Source organism: Strigops habroptila, chromosome Z, assembly GCF_004027225.2.
Source record: "Strigops habroptila isolate Jane chromosome Z, bStrHab1.2.pri, whole genome shotgun sequence".
NCBI lineage: Eukaryota > Metazoa > Chordata > Aves > Psittaciformes > Psittacidae > Strigops > Strigops habroptila.
In genome coordinates this window covers 12,708,457-12,731,984 of record NC_044302.2, presented here as the reverse complement: position 1 = coordinate 12,731,984, position 23,528 = coordinate 12,708,457, and the positions used below count along the sequence as shown (strand labels likewise).

At 37.6% G+C, this 23,528-nt stretch overlaps 1 protein-coding gene across 1 annotated transcript in view; it reads left to right on the top strand.

Annotated features, from left to right (window-relative positions):
• Nucleotides 1–3,562: 3,562 nt before the first annotated feature.
• TDRD12 (tudor domain containing 12) overlaps nt 3,563–23,528 on the top strand; it is a 33,376-nt gene continuing 13,410 nt past the window's right edge. The window contains exons 1-15 of the mRNA XM_030512590.1: nt 3,563–3,597; nt 4,771–4,932; nt 5,233–5,369; nt 7,028–7,147; nt 8,464–8,519; nt 9,832–9,917; nt 11,020–11,218; nt 11,841–11,917; nt 15,496–15,600; nt 15,944–16,129; nt 16,573–16,726; nt 17,511–17,635; nt 19,590–19,781; nt 20,855–20,983; nt 22,736–22,847. Coding sequence (XP_030368450.1) covers nt 3,577–3,597; nt 4,771–4,932; nt 5,233–5,369; nt 7,028–7,147; nt 8,464–8,519; nt 9,832–9,917; nt 11,020–11,218; nt 11,841–11,917; nt 15,496–15,600; nt 15,944–16,129; nt 16,573–16,726; nt 17,511–17,635; nt 19,590–19,781; nt 20,855–20,983; nt 22,736–22,847 — 1,861 coding nt within the window. The 5' untranslated portion in view covers nt 3,563–3,576. The remainder of the gene's footprint in view (nt 3,598–4,770; nt 4,933–5,232; nt 5,370–7,027; nt 7,148–8,463; nt 8,520–9,831; nt 9,918–11,019; nt 11,219–11,840; nt 11,918–15,495; nt 15,601–15,943; nt 16,130–16,572; nt 16,727–17,510; nt 17,636–19,589; nt 19,782–20,854; nt 20,984–22,735; nt 22,848–23,528) is intronic.

Below are 23,528 nucleotides of genomic sequence, written 5' to 3'. Positions count from 1 at the left end.
TTAAAATGGAGAGTAGAGGAAACAAGGAAAATACCCTGTAAAGCTGTCTTACGTGACACGGGCAGGGGCATCTTTCAGTAGACCAGGTTGCTCGAAGCCTTGTGTCCAACCTGGCCTTGAACACTGCCAGGGATGGGGCAGCCACAGCTTCTCTGGGCAATCTCTTCCAGTGCCTCACCACCCCCCACACTAAAGAAGTTCTTCCTAATATTAATCTCAATTTATTCCCCTCTGTCAGTTTAAAGCAAAAAAACCCAAAAAACCTTGAAAGCAGGTGAACCATTTTATCTGGAACTTGAGAGGAATACTCTGCTCAAGGCAGTTATTTGCCAATGCCAAACTTCAGTGGTTCAGGATGATGTTGTGCAAGCTGTAACTTCAAGCTGGTGATGTCATAGCAAAAGTTACTTGCAGTTTTAACTGACCATTTTCTGTTTAGCTCCCTCAGAAAGCTCTCTTGTGCCTAATACAACTTCTCTGCGCAACCTGTTCCACTGTCTCACCACTCTCACACTGAAGAATTTCTTCCTTATGTATAAACTAAAGCTACTCATTTTCAACTTAAAACCATTACCCCTTGTGCACTCACCACAAGCCCTGGTAAAAAGTCTCCCAACCCCCAGCTCCCTGAACAACTGAAAGTTCAGTCTTCTAAAAACTTCGGGTCTTCACTCATCACCCATATCCCTCAAGATCATTAATTCAAACATACAAAATATAGGGAAATACGAAAAAACTGAAGAGAATATGTAATCTGAAATTGCTGTGATTTCACAATACAGCCTTATTATACTTGCTTGAGAGCTTCCTTGATGATCTTTTTATTGTTGCATATCTTATAGTTGTTCTACCATTTTACTTTTGTGGTAGAAACTAGCTATTAGTAGAAAATATTTCTGGGAAACAAATTATTCAGCAACACAGATAGAGGTTAGATTCTTACAGAAGTTTTTACACCCCTGCATGTAGCTGTACATTATGCCTTTAATTGTAAGCTTTGCTGTGCCAAAACCAGTTACTTCAATACTAAATCTGTATCTTAAAAGTGAGCAGTCTGCCTCTCCAGCTTTGATTGACGCCTGTAACTTTTCTTTTTTTTAACCAACAAAAGCAAAATGGTCCAGGAGGGGGAGCTCGAAGGCCGGAGGACAAAAGACTTGAATGAAAAAAAAAGAAAAAAATATGTATACATATACATATACACATATACATACTATTTTACATAGGAAGTTATTATAAACGTTAACTGCAACCATAAATAGCTTAGAATAAACATACAGTGAATACCTTTTAGTATTGAGTTAAAAATATTGATGATTAAAGCTATAGTTTCAAAATATTGAGGCCCTCCTAAGTATGGGCTTCTGCCCAAAGAGGTGGGCTTCATGTCCCAACTGCGCGTTTCATCCCCTTCCCTTGGGTCAGCACCTTGTCCATGCATGCATCCTTGTGCAATATTACTCAGGCCTAAATCACTCTTTTTTTAAGCCTGAAGGGAAAGGGTAGCACACAAAAGTGGATTAAAAAAAATAAAAAAAAAAAAAAAAAGAAAAAGCAGCTGCTTTATGACAGAGCTTGAGATGCAAAGTGACCATTTCCCTTAAGCCTGAAATAGGATTTACAACTTCTGTTGTGGAAATGTACGTATTTAAGTATCACAGCTGAACTCCGATCTGGCAGTACCAACTTCTGTTTCTCCCTATCTCCCTATTTTTACACACTTTTGAAGAACATGCGCCACTGCAGACTTTGCTTCCTCTGGCAACACACGCACCACACCGGCCCCCGCTGCCACCGCCTCACGGTGCGGGACGCGACCCCACCTCAGGAGCTACTCCCGCCCGCTGCTCCGCCATGTTCCTGTGCGGCGCCTTCCCTCCTCCGCTTGGGCACCACCTCGGCCAGCCTCGCCCCTCCGAGCACGGCAGGACTCGTAGTAAACTTAACTCTCACTTAAAGCTCCTTTACCACAATAACGCATTGAAGCAATCGAGAAGGAGCCAACTCAGCGCCAACGCCAGCCCGCCACCGGCCCTGCCCCTCCTCACCGCCGCACAGCGAGCCGCTGGCCCGCCACAGCGCCGTCTTGTGCCTGGTCTCGGGATGCGAGAGCGGCGGTTTCTGGAAGCTTCTGAGGCGAGCGCCAGGGAGCGCGAGTAGGGCCGCGTGTGGGCGCCGGCCGTGAGGGTGGTTTAAGGTTAGCGGGTTATTTTTTATGGGGGTAGAGCGTGAAACTAAAGCAGAATATGAAGGAAGCTGGGGGAAGGAGGGAGCAAAGCAGAAAGTACAGTTTCTTCGTAGACTTCCACTTTTCACTGAGCTCTTTGCACTGTGCTTGTGACCTGTGGGCTTTTAAAGTAAAGACTGATTAGAGGGAGAGAGGGTGGGATAGTGAGTTGGTTGTTTTTTCTAGACGTGTGTGGTCAGGCTTGTGTTGAGCACAGGCAATCTTCTACCATCTGGTACATCCTTCTTAAGGCAGCAGTTTGGGGTGAGAGGGTTAGTGCCCTGTTGTACACCTCTTTATAAGGTAAATAGCATTAGCTAGGGGATTTGAGCAAACGTTTATGTTGATACTTAGTTCTTCCTGACAAAGTGGGTATGTTATGAATGTGTTAGGAGAGCCAGCCTTTTACATGGGTATGCTTTATCTGTGATACTTTATGTTCAAACTGAGTATTTATGCAGCTTTTTAACCTAGTAGTGTTTCCTTGGAGCACTTGTGGATCTCTTACTTCAGGGCCTACCAGTTACTTGGCTCAATTACTTTAACGAGTCTATTCTGAATTTAAAATTTGAGTGGAAATGTGACAGGAGACCTTGCAGGCTCTCTGAAATGAAATTTTCTATAATAACTAATTGTAGTCATATCAGATAACTTAATATGTATGCTATCTGTATGGCTGTCTATTTAGACTAGCTATTAGGAAGAAATTCTTCCCTGTGAGGGTGGTGAGGTGCTGGCACAGGGTGCCCAGAGAAGCTGTGGCTGCCCCATCCCTGGCAGTGTTCAAGGCCAGGTTGGACACAGGGGCTCGGAGCAACCTGGTCTAGTGGAAGGTGTCCCTGGCTGTGGCAGGGGGATTGAGCTGGATGAGCTTTAAGGTCCCTTCCAACCCGAACCAGTCTGTGATTCTGTAGGTCACTTATTGGTTTTGCACTTCTCAGAGAGATCAGGAGAGGTTATTTATTCCTCTCACATTTTATTCCTAAAATGAAAGTCTTTATTTTTGAAATGTTTAAGGCAGCACTATATATCTCATAGTATAGTACAGTGTTTCAGAGTTAGGGTATGCTTCTGTCGCATGATACAAAGGTTCTAAATACATTTAATTGTAGTGTCAGACTGGGAATAATTAGTGCAATGTCTTAGCAAAGCATATTGCTTGTTATAACCGTAATATAGATGTATTGCTTTTTATGTAGTGTGTCTGGGGACAAGTAGCAAAAACCCATAGGCTTGCTTTAGGTGTGTGCTCTTTAAATATGCTTCAAAACAAATGACGGCTTTAAAAATGGTTGATTAAACATTTTATGTTCTTTTACAGTAGTTTGGAGGAAAACTATCTGAAAAACATGGAAGTCTTTGTATTAAAGGTATGCTAGCAAATTTTAAAGTCCTAAGGGTTGCTGTTTATTTCAGCATAGTTCTATAGAAGCCAGATTTACAAATAAGATGATGCCTCTGTATTTCCCTTCAGCAGGACTTTGTACGCGTATGGGGCTGTATATGGAACATATACATTTTTGTCATTTTTTTCTAGGTGTTTATATTGGTTTAATCTCAGAAGAGGGTGGTAGGGATGCAGCTAAAACCTAAAATGGAAGATGTGCAGCATAATCTTAAAGGAAGCGTAGTATAGTACTAGATTTTACTGAATTCCACAAAAGATCATGGAAAAATTTTCCCAGACTACAGCTAGGACAGCTGACCCAAGAGATATTCCATACCATGTGATGTCATTCTCAGCAATAAAAGCTGTGGGGAAGGACAAGGAAAGCCTGGGGTCTGTGGTTCTCAAACTTGTTTTCCTAGGTCAGCATTATGTGTGATGACGCCCTGTTTTCCTGGAAATGGCTGAACATTTGCTTGCCAATAGGGAATAGTGAATGCATTCCATATTTTGCTTTGCTAGCATCTGCGGCTTTTGCTTTACCTATTCAACTGATTTTATATCAGCCCATGAGTTTTCTCACTTTTACACTTCCAATTCTCTCAGTCATCCCACTGCAGGGGAGTGAGTGAGCAGCTGCATGGTGTTTAGCTGCCTACTGGGATTAACCTAAATCAGCTGAAAGGCTGGGATATGAAGGTTTATGAATGCTGAGCAGAAAGCTGTGATCCAGTTTTAAAAAAACTGACTGTCTTTTAGACTCTCTGAGCATGAAGAAGAGTCCCTTGGTGGGGTTTGATGTGTGTTTCAGGTTTTTTAAACATACTTCTTGAGGACAGTATGGAAATAAAAAGCTTAATGTCTTTGCACTTTACCCATTGCTTGGTTTAACCAGTTTAGGTAATGCTACTACTGCCTTTTAGGCTCTAATTGCGGTGCTGAAGAAATTTGGAAGCTAAGAAGTCATTTAATGAACTGATGGTCTGAAGTTGAAAGATATTTTTGTCTGTATGCCAAGTATCGGTTACAATAATTTTTAGGATGCCTCATTAAAGGTTTTAAATTCTATTTTTACATTTGCTGCTTAGAGATTCTTAAAAACATCCTTTTGTTATAGCAGGAGCTAATTATGCTTGTTATCTACCCCTTGCCCCAGATTGAAGATCCAGGTTGCTTTTGGGTTACTATGAAAGGATGTGGGCCTTTCGTAGTCGATGAAGTGGCATATAAAAAACTGAATGATGAAATGAATCAGTTCTATGATAAATCTTACAAAGATGTGGATGAAGTAAAGCCAGTAACAGTGGAAGAAGGCCAGGTAAAATCATTGCTATATTTTGCAGGTAGAAATAATTTGTTACTTACATTGGTCTGGGTATAAAATATCCAAGATACACATTAATCTTTTTGAATATTGCTATGTAGAACAGTAGGTAATGGCATTTATATGGGTTGTATCTTCTTATCTGTAAACTTCAAAATTGCATAAGCTGTGATGCTTGCATTTTAAAGTCAAAATTGAGGGCTGTATAATAAATACTATATTCTTGCCTCTAAAAAAACCTTTGAGTGTAATTTTTCTCCATTTACAAGAACCTGCTATCTTCTTCTTTTTCAGGTTTGCGTGGTTTTCAGTGAGGAACTCAAATGTTGGTGTAGAGCAGTTATTAAGTCAGTCATGTACTGTACAGATCAGTATCAAGCGGAATGTTTCCTTGTGGATTATGCAAAATACATTTTTGTTAAATCGAAGGAGTAAGTGTTCGGGTTTTTTTACACTGTCACTGAAATACTTTTGTTAGTTAATGCACACAGGTAATATTTATTTAGATTGATAGTGCCAAGGCTTTGGTTTAATTGAAGTGTGGGTTGGGTCCACAAGAAACTGCTGATAGTATGATAGGCCCTTGCAAGTGTGGTTGCAAACCAATCTTTGTTTTGTGAATTTGTAAAGATGCTTTCTCTTGTAAGCTTTGGGGTTTTTTAAAGATTTAAAATAGAAATAATGTCAGCTTGTTATAACTGAAATGTAGGTTTGCTAGTTAACATTATCTCTGTATATTTTCTTCCCTTATAAAATGGTTATGTATAGCTGAACCAGCTTTTGATCTAGACAAAAATACGTGGGTTTTCTGACTTTTTTACTGAGAGCTGACGGTCTGTCATGGTGAAAAAAAGTGAGTTTTCACAGGTTCTGTGTTTTTGATAAAACCACTATGAAACCAGCTGTTCCTAAAACCTTGAAAAATGCATTCTAAAAAGTAGTTATTCCAGCTCTTGGCTAGATTTAAAGCTCATTTCCCTAATAAAATATGCAATTTTGAGTACAAAAAGCTTTACCAAAAGTTTTTCTGTAGCATTCCACAAATTTAAGAAAGCTTATTTGAAGTATTTTAAAATAAGAAAGCTTATTTGAAGTATTTTAAAATAAGAAAGCTTATTTGAAGTATTTTAAAATAAGAAAGCTTATTTGAAGTATTTTAAAGTAAATCTGAAGTTAAATAATGCTTTTAAGTTGAATGTGGCAGTATTAGGAAACAACTTGACAATGCCATGAGTTTAAGATATTTTGAACTAGAAGTAAATGTGATATTTGCTGCTTTTTCGTTGTAAAAAAAGAAAGAAAAGTTACATACAAAAGTGTAATTATATGATTTTTTTTTTTATAATTTTATATTGATTTTTTTAATGTAATTTTATATGGATCACTGTATACAGTGTCTTGCTTGTTATTAAATGTCTCCAGCCAGACTAAGTGTAAGGGATAAGATTAATGTAGAAACACAGAATCATAGAATGGTTTGTGTTGGAAAGGACCTTAAGATCATCTAGTTCCAACCCCCTCCCATGGGCTTGGACCCTCTGCCATGGGCAGGGACACCTCACACTAGATCATGCCACCCAAGGCTCTGTCCAGCCTGGCCTTGAACACTGCCAGGGATGGAGCATTCACAACATCCTTGGGCAACCTGCGCCAGCGCCTCACCCCGCTCACAGCAAGGAACTTCTTCCTTATATCTAACCTGAACTTCCCCTGTTTAAGTCTAAACCCATTACCCCTTGTCCTGTTGCTGCAGTCCCTCCCCAGCATCCTTGTAGGCCCCCTTCAGATATTGGAAGGCTGCTGCGAGGTCTCCACACAGCCTTTGTTTCTGCAGGCTGAACAGCCCCAACTTTCTCAGCCTGTCTTCATACAGGAGGTGCTCCAGCCCCCTTATCATCCTCATGGCCCTCCTTTGGACTTGCTCCAGCAGCTCCATGTCCTAGCGATACCTTTATAAAGAATAAATTCTTTAAGAAAATGAGCACAAATGCAAAAGAGTGTGTGTATTAGAAAGGTGTATATGACACAGTGACTTCTGGAGAGTAATATCTGCTCTGTAAAATGAGATTATTTCCACTTTGGTTTTAAGCATTCGAGTGCCTCTGGAAGCATTTATGCAGCTCCCATATAGAGCAAAAAAGTGTAGACTGTATCGCACAAGGCCAGTGACGTTGCGTATCGACTTGTGTGAAGAGACTGCAAAAATTGTGTAAGTAGAGCTTAATAAATGTATTCTGTTCATAAATATCTTAAGTGTGAAGTTTCTTTTTTTTTTTTTCCCCAGAATAGATTGTGTTTCAGGAAGAACATAAAACCAGTTTTCCAAATTTTAGTTGCTGTTTCTTTAAACAGAACTGCTTCCTTAACGATTCTTCCTTAATGGTTTGGGTTTTGTCATTCATCTGTTTTGATATTTATTTAAAAACCTGTGGAAGTTTATTCAAGTTTCTGAAACTTATTTACTAATCTAATCTATCCCTCTGTATTGTTCCTTACAGATGTTCATCTTACTTCTGAGACTCCTTTTCTTGTGTGTGTGGTAGTTACATGCTTACCTGAACTAAAGTTCTATACCTGTAGCTTTGGTTTCCCTATTTTTTTTTTTCCCCTGAATGTATTTTGGATTCCTGTTGTGCTTTCCTTAGATTCATGTCAGTATTCTAGTCCTGCAAAGCCACAGTGAGGAAAAAGGTTTTCACTGGGGTCTGGTGGTAAAGAAAAATGTTTTTGTATCCTTGAGTTACAGGGTGCTATTGTCAAAGATCCTGCCAGCTTGAGAGGGACATGATTAGATCACTGGGAAATACAGCTCTGCAGCAAGAAAGCTGCTTTGGTTTGTGACATTAAAGAATATTCAAAACTACATGTGGTCACGCAGGTTTTTTGTTGGTTTGGTTTGGGGTTTTTTTATACTCTTGTTTGGAGGAAGAAATTAGTGTCTGACTTCCAATATTCTGACAAAATAAGTATTAGCCCATTTGGATAGGAATAGTGTAAGTTTTCAATGGGCCATCATTGGGAATTACCCAAAAAAGTAGTAAATTGACGCATTTTGTTTACGGTGCTCTTCATTTGATTCACTTTTTTAAAGTTGGAGAAAATGGTGAATAGCGAACTTGATTTTCTGCTGCAGACATTTCAGTCTTCGGTGTTTAAATGCTTGTTCAAAATTGCTCAATATCTATTAATGCGTTGCAGAAGTGGATTCTTCCCTTCTTTTTGGGTTATTCTGTTTCATTTGTGACCATATTTTATGTAAGCCATCGTACCTTGACAAAGCAATATCCAGTAATTTTTCATCAGCTCATTTTATTAATGAGCTGAAAAAATATTATCGAGACTGAAGATACATTCTAAGTAGGAAGAGTCTGCTAATGTGTCTAGTCGGTGTGCTTCTTAAGATCTGGTATGGCTTGAAATAATTTCTTTACCTGATCCCAAAGTTTGTTTGCTTTTTGTTTTTCCTCAAAACTATCATTTTAATTTTTTATGCTGCAGGATAACTGGTTGTGTTTATTTTCCTAGACCAGCCAAACGATGGGATAGTGCTGCTACTTGGTATTTTCAGAACCTTCTCAAAGGTAAGTAAAACCTGCTGAAATCATAATTGGCACTTCTGTTTTTTGAAAAATTAACTGTTAGAGAAATGTAGTACTTGTGTTTATATATTTGATTATATTTAAGAATGTTGTATATTAAAAATAAAAAGCAACTACATACAGGTTTTTGGATGGACTGAATAAGGCAAAAATATTTGAGCTGCGTGTTTAGTAGTGTGTGCTTCCATGCTGCATAAATCTTGGTAGTTGGCTAGATGGTGTCTGGCTCTTGGACAGGCCAAATAACGTAGCAGGTAGCACTCATGTAACATCTGTTTTGAACAGTGGAGCCTTTCTGTGTGTTCAGCGTATATCTTTGACTCAGCATCACAGTGGGAGTTTTGTACAGAGATGGCAAGATCTGGCTTAGGAGTTTACACATTCGGTTGTTTTTTGATAAGGATGTAGGCACCAGGTCAGAAAAGGAGCATCTATTATAGCTGTTAACAAATAGGTTGAGCTGCAAGTAGTTACTTAGTAAGCTAGAACTGTTTTTTTTCTCCTGTCTGTTCTTGTCCCCATGTTTGGTGTTTCAGTAGGTTATCCAGTCTTTTTCATATCAAGCCCTCTGTTCTGCTCACATGCTTCAATGTGAAAAACTGCCTGCTTACTCACAAGTAGGACAAACTCCACATAAAACATATCTGGGAAGGAGAGGATGAGTTTATGAAAGCAGTAAAGGATCTTTGGGCTGATAATTTCACAAACTAACTGGGACATAGCAATTCTTACTGTTTACTTCCCCTCCCATTTACGTGTCACTGTGCAAAGTAAAGGTTAGTAGGGAGCAATAGCTTTATCGATATTCCCAAACTGTATAACAAGTAGTAATACATACATTTTTATGATTGCTAGCCCATCGTTATTGTATGCAGAAGTGCTTCAGAATTTACACACAGAATTTTATCAGCTTGCTTTGCTTGAATGAGGAGCCTGGCCAGGCTGTAAAATTGTGCAAATATAACTGCTTTCAAGAAAAGTAAATATCAAGTTTTCGTTTGTACTACAGCTTGTCAGAGTCTAAAAGATAAACTAAGACATTTAGTGTAGAACCAATCTTCCTTCAAAGACTAAGGCAAACTTCATTTTTATATCTTTAAGGTTTTATTGCTGTGTTTCTTTATTTTTTCATTTAAAAGTTACTACGTGTGTGCTAGCGTCTCTAAAGAAATAGGTTACGCGTTTAATTGTTATTTCTATTTTTGTCTGTCTTGGAAAGTACAAGTGAAAAATACTGCTGATTCGATTAGCGTTTAATCTTTGTACTTGTTCTTGTGTTTATTACTGTATTTAGCCACTACTCATATGAAAGCCAAGTTATGTGCCGTAGAAGATAACACATTCGATGTTTTTCTTTATGTGATGATAAAAGATGAAAAGGTAAAATACGTGCTTATCTACAAACCTGTTCACGCACTTTGCTGTGTAAGTTGTAATTTTGCTGTTTAAGACTGAAAGGCATTATTTGCAAGTGAGTTTTGTAATTTCAGTCAGATACAGTAGAACCTAAGTCATAACTAATTAGCAGTTTTGATTTATACTTCTGTTGCTTGTAAACTTCTGGAGGAATTCCAAGAGGCAGAAATCCCATTTTATTTAGTGTGAATCTCTTTCTGGAAGGTATTGACAGGCAGTTGGAGTCAAGCAAGTACTTCAAGTGGACAACTATGAATTATTTAGTGTACTTTTGCACCTTTTTGTAGTATCATGGTTAAAGATTTTTCAGTAAGGCAGTTGCATAGCAGTATAAAAATAAATAGAAGTTCACGCTTGCTGTTGCATAAGACTGAGTCCTCAAACCTTTGCAGGTTGGGGGGAACCAAACCAAACCTAGTTCCACTTGCCAAAATGTGTACTTGTGCTAAATCTCCGGTGTAGCTGTCAGACTTAAGCAGCTGTATAGTAGATAGAAGTGAATGTATGTGAATACTGCTTCTACTTGGAGTGCTTTACCAAGGCTTTTAACACTGGAGCCATGGTCTGAACTTTGAAGGTACATATTAATTTTAGTATCTTGTCTTAGATCAGAATCCCAGTTGTTACTGATCTCTGAGCCAGTGGAGTTGAAGTTTTAGGTTTGGTATGCCTTCATTCTGCCAGAATTTGGTGCACACTGAATCAGAAAGCAATAAACCAGTGTGAGTGACTTAGAGGTTGTTTGTTATTTCGTTGGTTGAGGGTTTTTTTTTTTTGGGGGGGGGGGGGGTGGGGGTGGGTTTTGTTTTTTTTTTTAAGGATTATAGAAAATGTTAATTAAGGCAGTAGCATGAAACCAACAGCTAATTAACATCTGTTTAGAGAATGTACAGGAAGATACGACTGACCTTCCTACTACGGAGTTAATATTCTTCAGAACACATTCACTGATACTGCTTATGTCTTAACACTGTTGTTTACAGCTTCACATAAATTTTAAACTAGTATGTGGTGGTGTATTTTATTGTTTGTTGATGCTGATCAGTAAAGATCTTGCGTTTTTTAGGTATGCGTTAATGATGATCTTGTCTCAAAGAACTTTGCTCGTTTTGAGGAAGCTGAAGGCAGTACAAGGAGTTCTACAGATTATCAGGAGAATCAAACATCATTAAATGCTGAGAGTCTTCCAGTGAAAATTGTTAGTCCTACGCTTGCTTTCAGGCCAGTGCTATTTCAGGAGAAGATACCAACAGATCTTGGAACAGGTGGGAACATGTGTGGGAGAAACAGTCAAACAAGCAATGCATCATGTGTCTTTAATTGCGTATGTTGAACATGGAACTACTGTCTTGGTTCGAATCCATCAGCCGGATCCAATGGTGTGCTGACAAACAGTGCTTATATATCAAAATTTGCAAAGATGATCATATCAGATGCAAGGATACTGTAAAGCTTTTGTACTCTGTGGCAAAGGAAAGCCAAGGTTGAGTGACACTGGCATTAGTTAATATGCTTAATAGCACTGGATATTACTGAAATTACTTGTGACATTGATCAGTGATGCATTACTGGGGTTTTCTGAGTTTGGTGGATTTATTTGAGCAGAGTTACTTCTAACACGAGTGTTTACCATGAGTTATCTCACAGTGATTCCAGTCTGTCTTTTTACAAGTATGCAACTTCCCATCTTCCATCCTCGTGTCCACTCAGTTCATCTGCACAGTTATCTTTACGTAAAGATAACTATTTTTTTGGTTGTTCTTTTGCCATTGGGAAATGATACAAACAACTAAACAAGACAGTTGTAACCCACTGTAAAAAAAAATGCTGGCTTTTTATGTGTTGAGGTAATCAGAAATGCGTATCTGCATTTTTTATTTCTGCTAGGTCTTGCTGTTTCCAGTTCCTCCGTTGAAGGCACACGCCAAAGGTTAAGCGCAGATCCACATGAAAACAGTGCGCCGGTAAATACTGTATTTTGTATTGAACTGTCAAAAGATGAACTAAATTAAACCCATAGGATAGCTTAGGAATCCTGTAGTCATCTAGCTTGTTCTTCTGTGCAACTTAGATCTGAGGAACTGGACTAATTCTCAATACAGGTAAAAAGAATATTCTGCTTCAGTTCTGGGGAGTTTTTTAATTGCAGAAGCTTAAAAAAATGTTCTACAGTCCTTGACATTTTTGTGTCTCCTTTTGCACTCCTTTGCTGTAGTTTTATGAAGATGATAGTTGTCTACATTACACAGTTTTCTGAATATATAAAAATGTAAATGTCAATGGTACCCTGAAAACAAAACAGTCCTTATGCTGTACCATGGTAGACAGTCTTTGGAGTCTTTTCTGACTTGTTGAGTTGTGTAATACTTCAAATATATAATCTAGTTTATTGCTATTTTCTCTTTTTGCTTGCTGTTCTTTCCTGAAACACTTTCAAAAGGTCAGTGCTCATTCTTGAGCATTATATTGTGTACTGAATTGCACAACTGGAGCTATTACAATGTCCACGGGGGGAAAGGAAAATCAACTGATAGATTCTAGGCGCGTAATCACTGTTGAGTGTATGCCATCATAGCTCTTTCAAAGAGCCCGTGTGCTGTTCCATGTCCTCTTCCAGATGCTTTAAAGGAGAAATTTGCTTGTATGATAGCAGTGGAGCTACTACTACTGTCTGGTCAGGGGGAAAAAGGAGTTGTACAGAACTTATGTTTTAGCTGTGCTGAGAATTGAAGGATGACAACCACTCCTGAACTTAAACTGTATACCTTATTAAAACACTTTTGTAAGAATGATGAGGAAAGTAGTAGCGTAGATTCTTAAAGAAGCAGAGCAGGGTTACCTTTACAGCCTCCTGCAAACAGTCAGCTGAGGTACCTTTACCAGCCACTTGAGTGATGCATATCTTTGACCAAGTCAGATCTTGTCTGTTGGTGACTGGTAACTAGTGATGGACACTAGAAAATCCCCTGTTCAGAACCAGACATTTTCAGGGTAACTGTGAATCCTGTATCTGCTATTGGTTACTCCCTTGAGGATTTGTAGTGTTGTTGAGTTTAAGTTCATGTGCATTGTTTTTGTAAGTGTGGACTGGGTAACCTGTTTCTGGTTTTCCTCCCATCTGTGGCATGGAGGATTTCCATGATTTTTCTTTTGTTGTAAAAATGAAAAGGTTTAAAAAGTAATCGGTGTGTGTTCATACTAGCTCAGGTCTCCAGTTATGACTGTTGCTTGAGATGTGACCATGAGCTAATTTTTCTTTTATGTGGGTGATATTCTCGTTGCATGTTTGATTCTTAGTTAAGAAAATACTGTAGTGTAGCAAGATAGACGGCTTTCTGAAGTTTGTTTCATAAAAAATCTTGCGTTATTCAGACAAAATTTGTACAGAAATTCTCCAAAATGTTTGGAGAATCCTAGAGTTAGGTAGGAAAACCACGTTCAACTCAATAAAGAAAAAAGATTTCTAAAATATTACTTTTGAACAGTACTTTTATGCTAAAAAGTGTTTGCCTTTTCTTGGTAGATTGTCAAAGCAATTCCAGATTTGCCTCTCAAGGAATATACAGAAGTTCACAGAGACAAGTACGGTGCAGTATGTTACGTTTTTTAAGTGGTTATGTAATCAAAGAATTAGGAGCTGTAGTATGTTTCCAGTTTATTCTCAGGCAGCTAAAAGGGTGGAGGGTAAGAGAAGATGCATACACATGCTTTTAGGGATTAAAGAAATTTGAAGCTGTTGATACTTATCCAGACTACAATTAAAATAGCAGTTCTTTTTAGACAATAGCTTTGATAACAAGGATGTGATGGGGAAGTATTTTTCTGCAAACTAAATGTGTTAAATTGCTTTATTCTTTTATGAATAGGTTTCTGAAGTTTTCAAACTTAATGGAATATGACTATGAAGTGATTTGTGCAAAGCTTTTTCTATGGTGCATGTCAGTTGATTAATATGTAACGAACCCAAGCCCTGTTTCTTTTAATGCAGTTTCTAACTGATGCAAAGCTGTATTGTCCTTTTTTTTACTTTAACAAACTATTCTATAGTCCAGTCTCATTCTCTTCTAAAGTTGGTGAATGTACCAGTTACCTTCGTGTTTAAAATGAAAAAGAAAAAAAAAAAAATCATTAGGATTATTTTCACATGCCAGAAAGCTAATACTGAATTCTGTTCTGAAAATGGTACTGTCTGATTTCTTCTTTCATGTTCAAGGGTTTTTCTCCTTGGCATAGGTAATAACATCAAAAATATTTTGAGTGAATTGCTTCATGACATATTTCTAAAATGTTTGTGATATTTATATAAATATAAATTACATTTTACTTTTGCATTTATGTTGGATTTGGTATTTGCGTGCTTTTCTCAGGCTTCAGCAGTGCTTAAATTCTGATCCTCTGAAGACACATGTAATTGAAGATGACCGACAGGTATTTCAAGGACTTTCATTTACCTTCCGTTATGCAAATGTGTTGTGTGTTTGTGGAAGGTTGTGGTGGTGGTGGGGCTGCGGGGCTGGTCTCTGTGTGGTCTTCGTGGAAGGAGGTAAGGGGCTAATTCCAGCTGCATCAGTGACAGGACCCACTGTAGGCCATAGCTGAGCCAACCAGCAAAGTTGGTGGTACCTCTGTGAAAACATGTTTAAGGGCAAAAAATAAAGGTGAGGGAACAAAAAAAAAGGAAATGGAGGCAGTGCTAAGGTCAGAGGAGTAGGAGGAGCTCCATGCTGGAGTGGGTGTGCCTGAAAGGACTGCAGTCTGTGGAGGACCCATGCTGGAGTGGATGAAAGAAGTGAGAGGGAAGGAACAACAGGGAGAAACTGCTATGTTCTGACTGCAGTCCCAGCCTTGCAATAGTCATTGCCTCAGTGGTGGGGCTAAGTATAACCTGCACTAGTGAAAAGAGGAGCCTGGCAGGGGAGGGAGGAAAGGTGTCTTCCTGAAATCTGTGAATGTTTATTTCTTTGGGTTTGTTTTCCAATAACCAAATCAGTACTCAGGTATTAATTGGCAACGAATGATGTTAACCTAAGGTTGAGTCTGATTTGCATGTATCAGTAATTTAGTAACAATTCTGTCTGTTTTGACCCAGGAATCTTCTTGCTCACTCTCACTGTTTTTCTCCCCTGTCCCTCTGGAAGAGGAGAAGGAGAGAGCAAGTGGCTGTGTGGGTCCTTTGCTGTGAGGCAAGGGCAACTCACCACAGGAAATTTTACTAGTCGTTTTTTAATTGTATTTTGATTTTGTTATAGCTGATTCCTAGCTGTACACAGAATATCTAGTGCATTCTCTTAAGTGATTTAAGACGTTGTGTTGAGACGGTCTTGATAAATCTTTCTATAAGAAATAACTAATAATGAGTGTTTGTCTTTCCACCAGCCTGTATAACTTGGCCATATGTAAGAGTCATTTAAATATATTTACAGTTTCTTTGGCTATTTTTCATCAAAATACCATTTTTTAAATACAACAAATGCTTTTTTAGTCATATGTAAGCTAAAACAGTTTTGTTAAGTGTTGCCTTTGTCATCTATGATGGTTTCAGAGTTCTCAAAATCTTAGTGAAGAAAGAAACTTTATCTTTCTTAGCAACAAAATTGAGCCATCATCAAGTCTGGAAACAGCACCACTTTTTCATGAGCTCAAAAAGGTAATGCTAATGTAATATATTAGATTGAATCTCTTTCAGGTCTAGTATCGTACCCCAGTTTTGATGGAGGAATGTCTAGGAAGTTTTTGTGGTTGAATAAATGAAGCTTCAGAGAGATGCTGTAAGAATTGTGCGTATTTTCTTCTGGTATATCAACCACTGGCACAAGTAATGAGATTCAGATTTTAATATAATTCATTGAACCCAGAATAACTTTTTTTATATTGCATGTTAAGGACATATATCATGTGGGTCAAAAGCTTTTAAATCTTAAATGTTGTGTTTTGTTAGTGTTTTAAGTACGCATTTTTCATGTGGAACTCTTATTTTTCTCTTTCTATAGGAACTTGCTCGAAAAAAATTTTTAGGCCCTAACTTCACAGAGTCTTACTGTTGGCCTTCAGTAGCTCGAGGATGTGATGTAGTTGCCGTCTCATATCAGGGAAATGATCCTTTCATATATATTCCACCACTACTTACTTTATTGCAGTTGGAAAGTTGCTACAAAGCCTTGACAAACAAGAGTGGAGTATGTATATGTTGGAGTAGTAACAGGTTTTCTGATGTGCAGATGGAGAATAATGATCTGAAAGGTTGTGCATGTTTAGAATGTACACATTTAATGGGAACTTAGTGGGTGATCTCTGTAATTTATGATGCTTGCCAGTTTAAGTAAGCCCTCCCACAGAGGTGGACCACATGAATGTGGGAGTCTGAAACTTATTTATCAAGGAATACCTAACAAGTGGTTAATGTCACTTTGATACTTGATGAAGCTTTGCTTAAAGGGGATAGTACGTAGTAATTCAATTAAAAATTGTATTGGCTGTTCTAAATACTGTAATTCATTTTTCTAAATTGTATTAGATCACAGAAACAGAATTACTGAGGTTGTTAGGGACCTCTGGAAATAACAAGATTCTGAACTCTTGTCTAATACTATGCCATAAAATTTTGTATGTATGTGTGTAGCCACTAGCACTTATTTTATGTCCTGGGTGGAAGAAGGCACAACTTGTTTTTGAGCTGCTGAAAACATACGAGAGATGCTGCAGACAGTTTCATCCGATGTTGATAATACTTGGGCAGAACAAAGCTGCAGCTAGCAGTGTGAAAATACAAGGCTGTAAGAATATTTTCTATCTCAATTATGCTTGAAAACAATGTGGGCTGCTTTAATGGCAGAAAATTGTGGAAGAAGCAATTTACGCTTAAGTTTCTTGTTCTATTAAGTGATAATTCTGTTTCTTTAATGGTATAATTCTGTAGTGATACATGAAGTATTAGTAGTGCTATTTAACATTACATGGTATAAAAGCTAATTGAATATCTGTATGTTCAGCATCTTTTTGGTAAGTTTTGAGTAATAACAGTTTTGAACCAAAGTAGTGGTATGATTTTGCTGAAGATCATGCTGCATAAGGATTAATCGTGGACTGACTTGACTTAGAACCAGATCTATAATAGCTTTATTGATACATGAGCATCCATTGCTGGACAAAGGTACTGGATCTGTCAGGGATGGAGTTAATTCTCTTCACAGTCTGTGTGGTCCTGTGTTTAGGTTTTGGAATGGATTTCACTCTTGCAAAAACTCGGAGTTTTACCCACTCAGGTGTCGAATACACGCAGGGGTAGAAAAATGCAAGCAAACTAAAAGTGACTGTTAACCAAAAGTCAGAAAATGGAGTTCAGTGTTCTTGATATTAAATAAATAAATAAATAAGTGCAAACAAACAAAAACCCCACAAAAAAAAAAAGGACCAAAAAAAAAAAAACCCTCCCGACTTATGGTGCATCTTGAAATGCAAATGTAGCCTTTTTAATAAAACTACCAGGTCCTTTAGTATCTTACTAATATTCTCTCAAATTGTAAGTTTATGTTAACAGTCTTTTCTTCCTACTTGTAGGTGAAGTAATCGTGACTACACCGTATAGCTTCCTGAGACTGTTTGAACATCACAATTTATTTTGTCGACTTTGCCATCTTGTTCTTGATGAGATGGAGGTGCTGTTCTCTGATGCTGCTGAACAGGTAAATGGCTGATATATTCAGTTTGTAAAATGTTGTTCCAGTTGTGCACAAGTTGTGATAACAGTGGCACATATTGGAAAAAAAACAAGTTTCCTGAACCCCTGTGGTAGGGTTGAGGAAAAAAAAGGAATTTAAAAAAAAAAACATATCTCTATGCTTCTGGCAGAAGGAAGCACTGGGAAGGTGGAGATGTCATCTGTTAAATCTGACTTTGCCTGCTATAATTGTCCTTTTTTTTGACTTTTTTTTTTTTTAACTTGGAGAGCTCCGTTTTCCCTTGTTCTACACTGCTGCTCTTTTATGCTGTCTTCCTTTGCTGTGAATGGTTTCCCAAGGACTTGCTTTCTGTTTTCAATTTAGTAGCAGTAGTTGCAGTGTAGGGATTTTAAATCTACTTTAAAGATTTGCATCATCTGTGTGTAAGGAGCTTCCCTCTTACCACTGCTATTTGAACAGCATCAGTTCAGGAACCATCTTTATTGATAAACTTCTCAGTCTCTGCAGAATGAAAGGCAGAAGTGAATGATCAGATAATCTTGGAAGCAATCATAAAATCTTTCCTTGGGCCTTAATGTCAGTGCAGGCAAAGGGAGAAGCTGATCCCAACTCAGAGAATCTTGGAAGAACAGCAGCATTAAGTTTCATCTTGACGAGGATGTATATATTGTATCAGTTTTAAAATGCTGACTTACGGAATTTTCTCAAACTGGAATTAGAATTTTTTTTTTTTTTAATTGCTTCTTTCAGGCTTTGTAGGACAGATGCTTTCTGTTAGTATTAAGCACGTTACATTGGTATGCAAAAAAGGCTTACACACCTTTTTTCACTGTCATAGATTTTTTTTTTTTAATAAATCATTAATTTATATTACCTGTTTAAAAGTTGATAAGACAAAAGGCCTGTATTTCTAACTGTGAAAAGCTGGAGAAACATCTTAATAGAGATAAAATTGCCCAATTTGCTATATGTGGATCTGTTAAGTGTGCCTTTGTAGCAGCAAAGCAAGTCATAAATTAGATGGAATGTCATCCAGTGGGGCATTCCATTTCTCTGTTTAGGCTGGTCATTATGTTGTGTTCCTCTGCTTCTTGAGGCGGAGTGCAGGTAGTTTGTAAGATGCTGTGCATGTTATCTGCCATTTTTGTAAGATCTTCTCAGCTTCTCAAAAGCATCAGTCTTGGCTAGAAAAAAGAGGAGATGCGCTTTCAGAGGGAAGTGGTAATTTGATAATGTTTGGGTTATTGTGGCTCTTCTAAAGCATTGTGTTACAGAAATGTCATATTGTTAAGAACAATCCTGCCCTGGCACTCAACAGTGCCAGTGTTGGGAGACATCTCTTACAAGTGTGGCAGACTCCTTGAATACTTCTTAGTATCTTAGTATGGTAGTGCTTTGCCAGAAATCCTGATGTTGTTCCACAGCTGAACTGCTTGTCACTTAGACAATGTCATCAGGAATATATTCATTCTTAGTGGTTTACCCCACCCCTCAACCCCACCCCACTTTTATTATAAATGATTTTATGGTAACTTCCCCTTTGAGGAGGGAACTGCATTGGCAAGTTCACTTACTGTCTGTTTGCCTCCTAGTTTTTGCTGACTGCCTCTGACCTCTTGCATCTACTTTTGCCTAGGCTTAGTATTTTTCAGATTTGAAAAGATCATTTTCCTGAGATTTTCTTCTTCTTTGGGCAGAATCCTCGGTGTGTGTATATGCTGTTGCTTCATGCTGTTCTGTTGCTTTCTTCTTGCTTTAGAAGTTGTTCAAATAATCGGATACAAGTGCTCAAACCAAACACTTTGGTTTGGGATGTAAAATGTGTGTTTTGCTCTGGTGATGGTTTTGAGACTGGAAAAAGCAATGTCCTGAAAAAGTTTACTTTCCATTGTTGTTACATACTCTCTGGAACAGGATAAGATAATAGAAAAGAAACTTTTTTTTTTCTCCTTTACAGGTTTTTACTATATTAGATTATTACAAGAAAGCCACTGTTAGTGAAGAGTGGGAGTATTCACCACATCATATCATTGGTGTTGGAACTCATTGGAATAAACACATAGCACATTTGACAAAGGAGTTCATGAATGATCCTTATATTATGATAACAGCTATGGAAGAAGCTTCCATCTATGGAAATGTGCAACAGGTAAAAATTTGGGTATAATGTCACTTTGTTTACTAAGATGTTTTGCTGTTTGTACTGATCAAGGTCAGTATAGGTGGTTGCTGATTGTTTAAGTGGGTAGTGCTGCAGTCCTAACTCAGACTGTTCACGTATAAACTGAAGTGACTCTTGAAAGACCTCTGCAGGTTAGTCACTGGAAAAGCTGCAGGTGTTTTGCCTTCCTTTGTAGGACTATGGTGAAAATACTCCCTCAAGAAATTCATTGTTTATGCAAATGAGTCTGAATTTTATGTGAAGTATTTGCGAATGGTATAGTTTGTGACCAGAATTTTATTGAGTGTTTGTACAATTGTTAATTTTGTAATGGTTAATCAAGCAGCGGCAGAACTACAAGGTAAGTTATCCCAATTCAGAGCTAGTAAAATACTTGCTGTACTGCTGTGTGCAACACAGACGGAACTTAACTTGACCTATAAATTTCCAGAAAGTTATTACATGTTCTTAGGTGTCTTCTCATTTAATTTCCAGTCAGTGTGGTGTAGCCTTTAAGAATAATACAGAATACTGTAACTGCGATCTGAATTATTCTGCATCTCAAAATGTAGTAATTCAGGGATTGAGAATGTTGGGGAATCCCTAAGACTAAGCATTCTGAGCGTGTCATGAATTTGAAAAAACACCACTTCTTGTGAGAAGTCTAAATAATGGTTTGACAAGACTGAAAATGTCAGTGTTTTGACGCTTTTCAGTTAGTAAGAGTATTTCAGGTGGTGCAGAATGCTATTCCATGTGCGAGAGGGTGTGAGGCTTTTTTAGTGGTACTTGAAAATGCCAAATTTAGACTGATGGTTCACCTAAAACTAAATGAATGAAAAAGCTTACTGTGGGATTTTGATTATGTGATGGATTTTAATTATACATACCTCTTGGAGAATCGAATCTGAAAGACAAGATGTACCACTTACTGGAGCTAGCATTTACTAGATTCACTTTGGTAGACTATAGCAATGCTTAGTGCTTACTAAAAAGAAGAATTGGTGAAATATGTACAGATTACATTACTTATCAGCCCTGTGTTTTGTGTCTGTTTCTAGGTTGTGCAACCTTGTGTGAACAGTGAGAGAATTGCTGTGCTACTCAAAATACTGGATTTTACCCACAGTAATCCTCAGAAGGTGCTGGTATTCACTAATTCAGTAAATGAAGCAGATGTGATTCATGAGGTAAGAAAGTATTTAAGTAGAAAAGTGTTTGGGTCTTTTTTAATTGCCATAGTATAACAAACTTGCTCTCTTATTCTGAGAATAAAGGAAGAATGTGAATTTGGAAGTTAATTATTTCTGCTAAAAATAGCCCTAAAATGCTGCCCTTCTGCCAAGCAGAAGAAAGCCTGACAGACTGGAATGTCTAACAGAGAACACATTCATTATTCGATTCTTCACTACATTCTGTCTGTCAGGTTGGAACTTTGACTTGATCGGATGATCTTTTTTTCCATTAAAAGTTCTGTCAGTTTTCTTAATTTTATTTACTGTTTCCAGGAGTGGTGTAGGAAAACTTAAGCCACCATATGGAGAAGTTCTGCTCTGTTGCTTTCTACTCTGGAGTAGTTGAAATTGTAGACAGCTGTCTCTGATTTGAAAGAAATATTTTCTGTCATTCTCTGAAAGTACCAGAGTTCAGTTAAGCTTCAAGTTGTAGGATGTTGGAATGAAGATAGCATGCTTAAAGTGTATTTTCTTAAAAGCTGGTATAAAACTGCTGCAACAGTATCTGCAATAGAATATTCTCCATTTTTACACCTTTTTTGTGGGATTGTATACTCAGCATTTCAGAGATGGAGACTAGGACTCCTTCTGCAAGTGTTCTTTCTTCAGACATTATAGCAATGAAGATATGTAACAACATAGCAGTAGAAAAAATCTCTTCTGCGCTTTGTCTCTTTACTGGTTCTCTAACAGTGCAAAGTAAGAGGAGTGCAGTCTGATTTGACTGGGAAACAAGAGATTCGAAGCAGTTCTGTTAAGCCTGAATAGGGTGATGCAGATGATGGGATGAATCTGCTAAAGGTGGTGAGCAATGAGGATATTTTGACTTAAAATCTTTCGTGATAGTTCATGATTGGGATTGCAAAAGGATATGGACTGGATTGTTCAGATGTCGTGAGAAGACATGTCAATCCTGAAACATGGAATGTATTCCCTTCCAGAAGCTGCAGTAGATCCTGTGATATTTAAAGAATTCTTCTTACGTAAATGGTCATGTTTTTGGAATGTTTAATCTTTGACTATAGTTAATGGAAGCAAATCTGGTTTGTCTCATAACTGTGACATGTTTTGCTTGAATATTTGAGGGTTAATTTCTTCAAGCATATCAAAACCAACCCCACCACCACATAAAAAGAGTGTTTGCTGATGCTAAAGCAGCATTGAAGCTGTTTATAGTAATCCTTGTGTACATCAACTTCAAATATCTTAAATGGACTACTTTTTAAGTGTTTAGTTCATTAGACATGCCTGTTTATCAAATAATGAAGGATTTTGGAGTGGTTAATTTGTGAACCTTGAACTTTAGAAATACATAAAGCCTTTGAGAATACTACATTCATGCAAAATAAGTCTGGGTAGATCAGTGAGGAGTTTTTAATGCTTTTTCTGAGAGACTGAAACATGAAGCCTGCATGTTGTTAGAATCTACTTAGAGAGGACATCTTAATGGCAGGAAAGCTTCTGTTTAATGTATTAACTCATAGAAATCTGAGCTTTCAGTTTGTTTTTATACAGGAAATCAGTAAGATTAATCTCCATAACCTCAAATTATTTTTATTTTCATATTAGCGACCTAAACTTCACTTTTTTTTCCATGTCTTTCATTGCAGTAGCTAAGGTATGCTAGATACTAGTAAGATACACTGTTTATTAGTTTTAGAGCAGTTACTGTTGTACTGGAAAAATGTATAACTTTTTGTCATCCAGGCACTGAAGAGCAACTCAATATTTTCCTTGAAAATACATAAAGAGAGCAATTCCAAGTGTATCTTAGAGCAATGGACAAAAAAGTATAGTTCTGGCACTCCTGTTCTGTTAGGTGAGTGTTTTTGTCTAGTTGTGGTTATGTCTTCATGGTCCCCCATGGTTCTGTACTGAGTACTTACAGTAGGTTATTTCATCACCTCCACTAAGGGTCAGTTCCCTGTGAATTCTTTCTAGTTATCCCTTTACTTGTTAGTGCTGCAGCTGCTACAGCTAGTCTTTTTTCCCTTTTTTTTTCCTTTTGTGGTTTGTTGGGTTTTTTTGTTTTGGTTTGGTTTGGTTTTGTTGGGTTTTTTTTTGTGGTTTTTGTTTTGTTTTGTTTTTTTGTTGTTGTTGCTGTGTTCCAGGATTAACTGCTCAGAGCGAAAACCTTTACTTACTAGAGGGAACGTAAAGGAGGGGGGTTTTATGCATTAATTAAAAGAACTACTAATACTTTCGAAGAATTTCCATGATCTCAGAGTTATCTTCTACTGCAGAGGATATTTCAGTTTAAAATCATATAGCAACTCTAAAGACTTCTATAATAATTTCCCGTATGTTCTGGTACAGTTGTATTTTTCAAGTTGTTTACAGTAGCAAAGATTCTTACCCACTTTCAAACTTAATTTTTATCATGTTATACATCAAAAGCAAGAAGATTGACTTACATCTGCTTTGCAGGTTTGTACGAAGGTGTTACCATTCCTGCGTTACTTAAAGTGTTTTCTGTCTTACTTTTGTGAAGTACTTGGCT